This window comes from Macrotis lagotis, chromosome 8 (genome assembly GCF_037893015.1).
Source record: "Macrotis lagotis isolate mMagLag1 chromosome 8, bilby.v1.9.chrom.fasta, whole genome shotgun sequence".
Classification (NCBI taxonomy): Eukaryota; Metazoa; Chordata; class Mammalia; order Peramelemorphia; family Peramelidae; genus Macrotis; species Macrotis lagotis.
Genome location: NC_133665.1, coordinates 103,832,925 through 103,843,412, shown reverse-complemented (window position 1 = coordinate 103,843,412; position 10,488 = coordinate 103,832,925). Strand labels below are relative to the sequence as shown.

The window sequence follows — 10,488 nt, the reverse complement described above, 5'->3', positions numbered from 1 at the left end:
CATCCCGGAGTCCCGGTCCCGGTCTGGGAGCAGCAGCCCCGCCCACGTAGAGAGCCTGCCCAGGGAGGCCCCGCCCGCTTCCGGCCATTGGCTGGGGCCCCGCGACTCCGACGTGCCATTGGCGGCTCGCGCTGTTCGTCAGGCGAGCCCCCAGGTGGGTCCTCCCACCCCGGCGAGCCCGAGGCGGGGGCAGCGAGCCGGAGAAGCCTTAAAGCGGCGGCGGCGGCGCGGGGCCGGGCTCAGTGCGAGCTCGCGGGCAGAGCCTTCGGGCACGAGGCGGCTCCCCGCTCCGTCCGCTCCCGGCTCGGGCCGACTCCCGGCCCCATGGAGGCCACCCTCAAGTGCCTGTGGGTCTGGGCGCTCCTCGGTCCCGGGGTAAGTGGCGGCCACCCGCGGCGCTCACCCTCCTCCCCGACCCCTTCCCTGGGGCTGCCGCCCCCCGGCTCTGGCCCGGCTGCCCCCTTGCACCCCCTCCTTCCCTGTGTCTGCCGCTCCTCCCTTAGGTCTCCCCCTTGTTCCCCATCATCTGCCACCCCTCTTCCTTGGAGCTTCTATCTACTTACCACTTCCCGCCCCCGACCCCCAAAGCTTCCAGATGCCCCCTGGCCCCTCTGTCATCTCCCCGGCTCCCCCCTGGCCCCTCCATCTAGTCACCCCGGTCTCCCCTCCTCATCCCTTCTTCGCTTAAGGACGCGCTGCTGAGGAGCTACTGCCCCTCGGGTGGGGGGATGCGGCAAGTAGATGCCGGAGCCGGAGATCCCAGCCCGGGCTCAAGGTGCCTTCTCACCGTCCCTCCCACCCCCAGGGGATTTCGTGGCTCTCACTCTAGCTAGAGCATCTCCTCAAGCCTACTTCGACCAAGTGAGGGTCCAGCCTTTACAGATCGTCCATGTTCTGCCATCACTTCCAACCACAGACTTAGAGCTTGGAAGGGACCTTTAGAGATGGTTTCCTGAGGAGAAACTGAGACCCGAAATTCCAGACTAAATGAGCCAGTATTTAAAGCCTATTCATAACTTCAAAGCCAGTATTCTTCCTAGAGCTTCTTAGTTCAATGTTCGCTTACTAGCTGTGTGACCTTGGTTAAGTCACTTAACCCTGATTGCCTCACTTCCATCCCCAGTCGTCTTGGTTCATATCTGGCCACTGGACCCAGATGGCTCTGGAAGAGAAAGTGAGGCTGGTGACTTAACACAACATCCTCTCAAGTCAGATCCAAATCATGTGCTTGTCATGTTGATGTTGAGGTCTTCTTTGAAAATGAAGGACAAACATCATCATCATCGTCATTATTATTATTATTATTGTTGCTGTTGTTGTCGTTGAGGAGAGGTTTTACTGACTTTTCCCTTCCTCCACCAACTCCCTTTTAGCTCATTATATAATGGAGTGAGTTGAGGACCAGGCAGAGAGAGCCCTCTAGTCCCTATGGAAAAACTAAATCATGTCTGAAGATGCTGTTATTCCTTCCGTCAACTCTCCTCCCCTCCAAAAGCATCCCTATATTCCCTGCAGGTGGTAGGGGAAAGTGAAAAGGGATGACTTCCAGAGCAAAGAGATGGATGGTAGATTCTCTTCCTCTCTGTACCTCCTTTCTCTTCAAGAAGCACAGCTTGTTGTGTGGAAAAGAAATTAAGAGTCAGGGGATGTGGGTGTGATTCTAGTTCTGCTACTGTACCTTGGTGACTTCAGGCATTGTGTGCCTTAGTTTCCCTAGCTATAAAATAAAAGCATCCAATGGGATGGGAGAAAGAACACACTGAACTTGGAGTTGGAAGCACAGATTCAAGTTCTAGATTCAATCATTGCTAGCTAGGTGCCCCTGGTGCTCCCCCACCTCCCTTTTGAAATTTCACTTTCTGATCTTTAGAAAAACCTTGTATAGTGTTCTTGTGAAGATGATGTTTTGGGCGCTGATAAAGGTGATGAGGACATTACCATGATCTGGAGGAAGGTATCTGATGGATCCCTCAACTCAGTCAGGTTGCAAGGAATGGGATGGGGTAGACATTTGGGAAGGGAGGGGTGACTGGTGGCGTCAAAAAGGAAGGCAGTCAGAGAGAAGTTCTGGAGTATCTGGAGAGATCTGGACCCTTCTGAAAGGCACAAGGAATAGAGTCTATTGGCAATCTATCACAGCGGCAGGTATGCCCTGTGCCATAGGGGAAAGGAAGGGGTGAAGGAAAAGGGAAGAAGCATTTCTAGGGCATGTATTCTGCCAAGCACTGTGCTAGATGCTTTACAATTATTATCTCATTGGATCTTTACAAAAACCCTACAAAACAAGTGCTCTCCTAGGAATTTGGAACCATCTAAACCAGGGACTTCTCACATTTTTTTGTGTGTGTCATGGTTCCTTTTGGTACTCTGGTAATGCCTGTGAACCTCTTCTCAGAATAATTGTTAATATACATAAAATAAATCACAGAATATTACAAGGAAACCAATTGTGTCAAAATAGAGATTTCAAAATATTAAAAACATGTTCACAGACCCCAAGTTTTACATCATTTTACAAATGAAGACACTGAGGCTCAGAGAAGGACATAAGTGACTCACCTAGTGTTACATAGGGTGTAAATGGTAGAGGTGAAATTTGAACCCAGATCTTCTCACTCTAAATCCAAGGTGGAATACGTAGATGTAGGAAAGTCTGGCCAGCAATTGAAAAAAGCAAACATCCCTGTTCTCATGGGCTTGTGGTTTTTTTCCTCTTTCACTGAGTTGGCGACTTTCCAGGTGGAGCCAGTGCCTCTTGGAGGGTGATTTCAATTGGCCCTGATCCTGTAGGGTTGGCAATGCATGGAAGGCGGGGTCATGGTGTGTTTGTGTATGTTCTGAATGACTGAGGGTGGACAGTTTTGTAAAGGACTGTGGTTCATGAACAGGAACCCTCTGGGTAGCTTCTTAATTTTATTGTGGTGAGGGTTGACAATCCAGTTTGTACCTTGTTTATAGAATAGATGCCTAGAAGAGCCTTGAGAGTTCAGCAAGTCTAATCTCTCCCCTTTAAAAACTAAAGGGAGGACCAAAAAAAAAAAAAAAAACACCAAAAAACCCCTTGCTCTGGTTTAGACAAGTGCTAAGATGTAGGCTCAGAATCCGGGTTCTCCAACTTCACTCTCTACTGCAGACTCCTACACTCAAGGCTCTCCCTTCCCCATCAAGAATTTTTGGGAAAGATCAAAGAAGGTTGAAACCTCCAGGTGCATGGAGTTATCTAGAACAATCTGAGTTAAATCTGTTTTCAGTGTCTTCCTAATTCCTTTGAGTAAGGATTGTCATTCTTTGTTTTGGTTTTTCTGGAGACTGCTGGATAATTGAAGTTATGTTCCCTTTGTCTCCCGAACAATTTGATCCCCAGAGCTGACTATAGCCAATGGCAAAAATATACTAGCAAGTGGCTAAGCAAGGTGGGTAGAGGTCCACCATCCCCAAGATTCTGGTGAATCTCCAGATTGCTCTCCCTGACCTCAAACCCCACAAGACTCAAGGATAAGACTTGCTCACTCTGAATGAAAACCTAGTAGCTCTAAGAGAGTTTTTGGCGGTGGGGCAGGCTTTCTCAGGTTTAGCCCAGCTACCCTCCTTTATCCTCTAAGGAGGAGCTAAGACTCCTCTCCAATAACAGAAGGAACAATTTGGTTCCTAAGAGTGGTTTCACTCTCTATTTTCAAGCACATTGTGAATTAGAGAAGTAGCCTACCACAGTGGAAGGCATATTGGTTTTGAAGACAAAGAGTCTAAGTTGAAATCCCTGGGTGGCCATGGTTTGCCATTTCCTTCTCTAGCTCATTTTAAAGATGACAAAGCTGAGGCAGAGCGAAGTGAGTTGTCCAGGATCACATAGTTGTATGATTAGCTAAATTTGAACTTGGGAAGATCAGTCTGGGTTTCCTCATCTAGAAAAGTTGAGTGCTGGGCTAAATGTCCTCTGAAGTACTTTCTAGGTCTAAATTCTTCCATTTTGGTGTTCTGAGTCGGGGTCCCTTCCCATCTGGGCTTCTGTTTCCCCATCTATAGAATTTGAGGGTGTGGATGGGGAGGTCATTGGAGGGAGAGGTTAATCATCTTACTGCTAAGTTCTAACCTTCTTAGTTCCATTTTTTTTCCTTTCCTGGAATGCCTTTCTTCTTGCTTTCTAGCTCTCCTATTCTTCCCAACCCCTCAAGTCCCACCTATTCCAGAGATCTTTCCCCAAGAATCATTTCAACTTTTCTTTCTTTGCCCCACATTTATTGCATATCAGAGCTAGGAGGGATCTAGGAGACTACTTGGCTTAACCTTTTCCTTTTATAGGCATACAGCTGTCTCAGGGAAAACTTGAAGTGGCTCATTTTGAGAGGGCATAGGAGCTGACCTGGGGACTAGATGACTCCTAGGTTTTCTTTTAGGTCCAGGAAGGACAGTAGGGGGTAGAAATGGACATTTCCTTCTCTGTTCCATCTCCCTCAGCCCAACCCTTACAAGGCAAAGACTTGTCCTCTGCCAGAGTCTTTCAGGTGCCAATCAGCAAAGTCATAAAGTGCCAGATGCAAAGTTCGATTTGGGAACAAGGGCTGGCCTTGCCGACTCTATTTACAGCCTCATGACCTTAGTAAGGAAGGGGAAAGTTTGAGAACAGGGAAGGAAGAAGGAGAAAAGAAGAAGAAAATAACCAACGCATATATATATATATATAGAGAGAGAGAGAGAGAGAGAGAGAGAAAGAGAGAGAGAGAGAGAAAGTCTTGCTAAAATGCACAAGGTTAGACAACCTCTAATTTTTCCATTAACTCTTTCCACCCTGTATCTTCCCAAATCTGTTCTGTTTTTACCTAATAAAGGATGAAGAGCCCTCAATCAGATTAAAAAGCATCTACTGATAGTTCTCTAACACATTCATGTATTTAAGTTGAGAGGCAAATAGAAGAATTCAATTCAACAAATATTTATTAAATCTTATAACATATAAAGCTCTGTGTTCATTCCAGAGGATACCGCAGAATCTATTCTAAGAAATTTATGCTTTACTAGAGGGATCAGGGTTCAGAGGAATCATGTATATAAATAACAGATGCAAGGAAGAGTAAAAAGAAACAATAAGTGCAGAAGAGAGGTCCAGGAAAGCAAATTTGAGAAATATAAGAAAAAGATGACTTTTAGTTTGGGAGTGGGATCAAGGAGGGTTTCTTGGAGGAGGTGGCTACTGATTTCCACTTTCAAGAAAGGGAGAGACTTGAGCACCTAGAGAAGGTGGAATTAGGGGGAGGATTAGGGTTAACTCTACCCCTAATTCTGAGTTCAATAGGGCAATGGAGGGAAAGAATCCATTCTAAGCATAAGGAAGAGTGAACAAAGGTTTGAGATTAGGGGAAAGCCAGTGGAAAGCAGCCTGGTTTGACTGGAACAGAGTCCAGAAAGGATAGTAGTTTGAGATAAAAATGAATGATAGATTGAAGCCTGAGTATTGAGGGCCTTGAATGCCAGGATCAGGAGTTTTATATTTTATTCAACTGACTGTTGGGAGCCATGGAAAACCTTTTGAGCCAAGGAGCAAGTGTCACAGCTAGGGATTGAGTCCTTGGGCACTGTGTGTTGATGGAACTGGAGTCAAGAGAATCAGTTAGAAGTGATGGTTTAGGAAAGAAAAGATGGCAATCTGAATTGGTAATAGCCACAGGGGCCATAGCCACAGATGGCCAACAAGAAAATAGTTAGATGTAATCTAAATCTCTATATGATTAAATACAAACTTGGATGGCAAGAGTTCAGAGCAACAAGAGACCCATTTGGGCCAAGGTATTTCCAGAAGGCTTCTGAGAAGAGGCAGTATTTTAGATGGAGCCTGAAGAACTGGTAAGATTTGAATTGACTGAGTGGTGAGAAAATGTCTAATGGGGACCAGTGCAGAGGGAGATGGTAATTAACACAAGAACAGGAGACTTGATTTTGTATGGATAAAAATAATTGTTAAGGCCTTCTCTCATCTATTTAATCACTATATCATTGACATTTCTTTGTCAAATGGAGGAGAGCAGAACCTAACATTTATATCATATACCTCTTAAATTCAGGGCACTGTGGGAACATAAAGTTGAATAGGAAACAGTTTCTTTCCTCAAGAAGATATCTGAGTAGAAGGGAGGTAGGTGTCCTGTAAGATGTGTATGTGTGTGTGTGACATGCACATACACACAAATATACCCATATATATTTCATTTACATACAAATATATGTGCATTTTAAGACTAGATCTGTGATTACATTGTTGTTAGGGAACTGCCAGTGAAAAATACCCTCCATTAATACCAATGGATACCTGCTCTGCCATTTCTATCCTTAGAGTGTTGCAAGGGGGAGAAGTTAGGGACTTATCACACTTATGTGTGACTTAGGTCACACAGTATGTTTCAGAGGCAATATTTCAACCCAGGTCTTTCTAGCCTTAAGTTTTGTTCTGTGTTACTACATGTCATGCAAATATGGTCCTTTATTTTATATAATAGTTAAATACATGAGAGAATTGTAAAATAATAATAAATAAAGTTCATTGTAGGTAGGTAGACGTCATTGTGAAGATGGCATGTGAACTGGATCCTAAAGGATGAGCAGGACAAAGCAAGTCTAGACAACAACACAGTAAGGTCTGTTTGGGAAATTGGCAAGTAGATAGTTTTGATTCAAGACTGAAGTCATTAGAGAAAGAGCTAGAAAGGACTTTTGGAATCAGATTGTAAAAAACTTTGAATGCCAGGCTGATGAGTTTGTATTTTCTTCTGAAGATAATTAGGAAACATAAAAGAGTTTTTGAACAGCTGAGTAAAAGTCAAACATTTAATTCCATAAAAAGCATATGAAGGGTGAACTGGACAAGAAGAGACTCGAGCAGGTTCTTAACCTTGAGTTCATAAACTTGTTTTAAAAAATGTCTTGATGACTATGCATCAGTGTAATTGATTTCCTCTTTAATCTTCTGTATTTTATCTTATCCACTTAAAACATTCTTCTAAGAAGGGATTCATAGATATTGCCAAGAGGGGTCCATGACAAACAAACGGTTAAGAACCCCTGTATTGTGTGGGTTCAGATTTTTTTTTCTTTTCTGGAAATCTGGTTGTTAAACATTTACTAATACATCACCAAGTCTAGGGCATGTTGAATCTGAGGTATGAACTCCTTTTGGGCAGGGATCACCTCTGTCTCCTCCTACTCAGTAAAAAACCTCTTGTAGTTAATCAATGAGCCCTGTTTTAGAGGGTAGAGATGAGTGGAAATGGGTTCTGGAGAAGAGACTTAGCTGACTTGGAGTAACATAACAAGTCCTGGATAGACCTGGCTTGAACTTGCAACCCTCAAGTGGTCGGAGAAAGCCTGGTGCTAGCAGGTGCCTAGCTGTCAGGGACAGGAGGGATGTGCTTCATATCCAGGAGCCTGTCTTTCCTAAGAAGGAATTCACTTCTGGGTGGTGCTCCAAACCCTTCTCCCAGCAGTGCTTCCTAAATATTGTCAAGCTGCCAGTCTGTGCTTGAGGCCAGGCTGTGGAAGTAAGCCCAGAAGAGGTGTTTTTCTTAGCGTGGGAAGCTCTGACACTTGTCTCCTCTCTATCCTCACCCCATTCTCTTTGACCGCCCAGGGTCATGATGAACTCATATAGCAATAAAACTTGAAAGTCAGTAGTGTAAGTCTTCTTATTTTACAATAGAGGAAGCTGAAGCTCAGAGAGACAATAATAAAAATGTCCAACATTTATATAGCATCTTTTATGAGCCAGTCATCATTAAGTACTTTACAAATAGATCTCAGTTGACTCTCAATTGGCAAGTGCTATTCTTATTCTCATTTTATAGATGTGGAAACTGAGGCAAACAGAGTTGGGTTGCCCAGAGTCTAAGCAGAATTTGAATTCAGGTCTTCCTGACTCCAAACTCAGAACTTTTCCCACTGTTCCACCTAGTTAGGAGATGGAACCAGTCAGTAGCAGAAAGGAAAGTCTTGTGACTTCATATCCTAGGCTTTTGGTACTACATGGTTCTATCTTCTCCAAAATGAGCAAGAGGACTTGAACTTTCACTGGGGCAGGAAAGGATGAAGGTTGAAGCTACGAGCAGACACCAGTGAGTGTCCAGGATCAGCCAGATGATTTCTTCTATTGGTTACCCACCAAGGAAGCCTTCCCCAAAGAACTAGTAGTTTAGGACCCAAGAGCTATTGCTTCTAGGTAATGAAGCCGAATTCCCAAGGTGGTCCCTTGGGTGGGAGTATATGAGAGTCATTGATGACTGCAGAAGGAAATGTGGGCTGGTCTACCAACAAGAAACTTCAAGAGGGGATCTGAGACTTGTAGCTGTGTTTTTCTCCCCTCCTCTTTTAAGAAAATCCCTACTGTCTCAATACTGAAATATATCTTTTCGACTGGTAGCTGAATCCAGATATATTCTTTTTCACTCAGACAATTTGAATTGGAGAATGGTTTTCATTGCATTACCTGCCCTTCTGAACCATACCTAGTCCAGAAGGAAGCCTGTCTACAGAAAGCTATTAGAGCCTTCTTCTCCTGCCTCTACATCACCAAACCTGCCAAACTGGTACCTCAAAGAGGAGGCTGGACTATTGCATTCTGTATCAAATCCTCGAATCCTCACTCCAATCCCAGAATAGAAGCTTTAAAATAGAATGCAAAAATGGAATATAAAAATTCTAGAAAGGAATCTGAGCTATAATTTGGGAGCCCCAGTGGAGGCCGTGTGGCAGGATGAGAAGAACACAGAACTAAAAGTTAGAAAATCCAGTTGCTCATCTACTTGGATCATTCTCTAGGTGAATGTGAGCAAGTCACAAGATCACTTTGGACCTCAGTTTCCTCTTCTATAAAAACAATGATGGGACAGGGTTAGATGAACTCTGACATCTTTCAGAGAGTAAAACTCTGAGACTATGAGAGAAAAGGGTGCTGAATGGAAAAAGATTGGACTTATAGAACCATCAGGGAGCTATGCAGCTCACTCTGTCCTGTTAGGGAAACAAGACTCTAAATGTTATGGGATAATCCAGGTAAACTTCCTGGAAAAAGTTCTCGTCATTTTTATGACTGGAAGGGCTGCTTTCTATTCCTAAGATCCTCCTAATTGGCTTCTGTGCCTTGGATCTCTTCCCTTTCCTCAAACCACCATAACAACATCCACAATACACAGATCTGAACTGATACCCCCCCAATCAAAAAGCCTCAGTAGTTCCCTATTAAACCAATGCCTTCTTAGTCTAGAATTTGAAGCTCTTTATTATTGAACTTCAACTTATCTTTCCAACCTAATTTCCCACTAGTCCATTCAACCGAACTGGAGCTTCTTTGTGTTTCTGTTCTCATCTTTACTGACCTCTAGACATTCTCAAAGGTCATTTCCCCATTACCCACCCCAACCCCCAATGCCCTCTCTTGCAATAAAAACCCGCTTTTCCTTGCTATCAATTCCTGTTTATGCCTCCCTTTTCCTTCCTTCCCTTCCATTGTGTTCTCTGAAATACCTGCTCTATTGCTGGGGATCCCTCCCATCCATCCCCCAGCATTGATATCTTCTAATGTTACTTCACCTTTCTTTCCAAATATATCCCTTCCCCCTTCTCTCCCCAGAGATCTATATCTCTTCTTCTTCTTGTTTATCCAACCCTTGTAACAACAAATAAAAGAGCAGTTTAGCAAAAATAACCAACACATGAACATTATCCCACATGCGATATTCCACACCCAGAATCTCTCTAACTTGGCAGAAGAGGGGGGCGCAGTATTGCCAGGTCAAAGGCTATGCACAGGTTAGTGACTTTGCAGGCATAATTCCAAATTGCTTTGACTGATTGCTGGACTAATTAATTCCTGGTTCCACAAAGCTGGCAGTAATGTGCCTGCTTCCCTGTAATCCTCTAAGATTAGTGATTTTCCTTTTTTGTCATCTACCCCCTCCTCTCATTCATTTTATGCCTCAAAAACTGCTTCATTCTTCCATTCTTTCTGACTTTGTTCCAGTCTCTGAGGAAGAGCAGGTCTTTCTGTTTACCCAGCATAAAATTTCTAATTGTTCACTTTATCCTGTACCCTTCTGTCACTTTTAGAAATTTGTACTTTCCATGATTTCTTTCCTTTCATCTCTAAAAGCACTTTGGTTTTCACCCATTTGCTAAAAAGTTTCACTTGTTCTTTCCTCACATCACTGTCCCTTATCTCTTTTCCTTCTCATAGTAAAACTTCTAGAAAAATGATGTCTACACTCACTCCCTTCATTTTCTCATCTTTCACTCCTACTCTTTCAGTTTGGTTTCAGACTCTACCGCCACTGGACTGAAATTATTCTCTCCAAGTTGCCAATGATCCCTTAGCTGCTAAATCCCAAAGCCTTTTCTCTGCTCTCATCTTACTTGTCCTCTTTGTAGCTTTTACCACTATCTCTTCCTGGATAGTCTCTCTACTCCCTGGGTTTTCCTCACAATTCTCTCTCTCCTTGTTCTTTTCTTACC

General features: G+C 43.8%; 1 protein-coding gene across 1 annotated transcript in view; it reads left to right on the top strand.

Moving 5' to 3' along the window:
- Positions 1 to 289: 289 nt before the first annotated feature.
- Positions 290 to 10,488, top strand: part of VIPR1 (vasoactive intestinal peptide receptor 1) — a 92,483-nt gene continuing 82,284 nt past the window's right edge. The window contains exon 1 of the mRNA XM_074197864.1: positions 290 to 375. Within this exon, the coding sequence (XP_074053965.1) occupies positions 325 to 375 (51 nt within the window). The 5' untranslated portion in view covers positions 290 to 324. The remainder of the gene's footprint in view (positions 376 to 10,488) is intronic.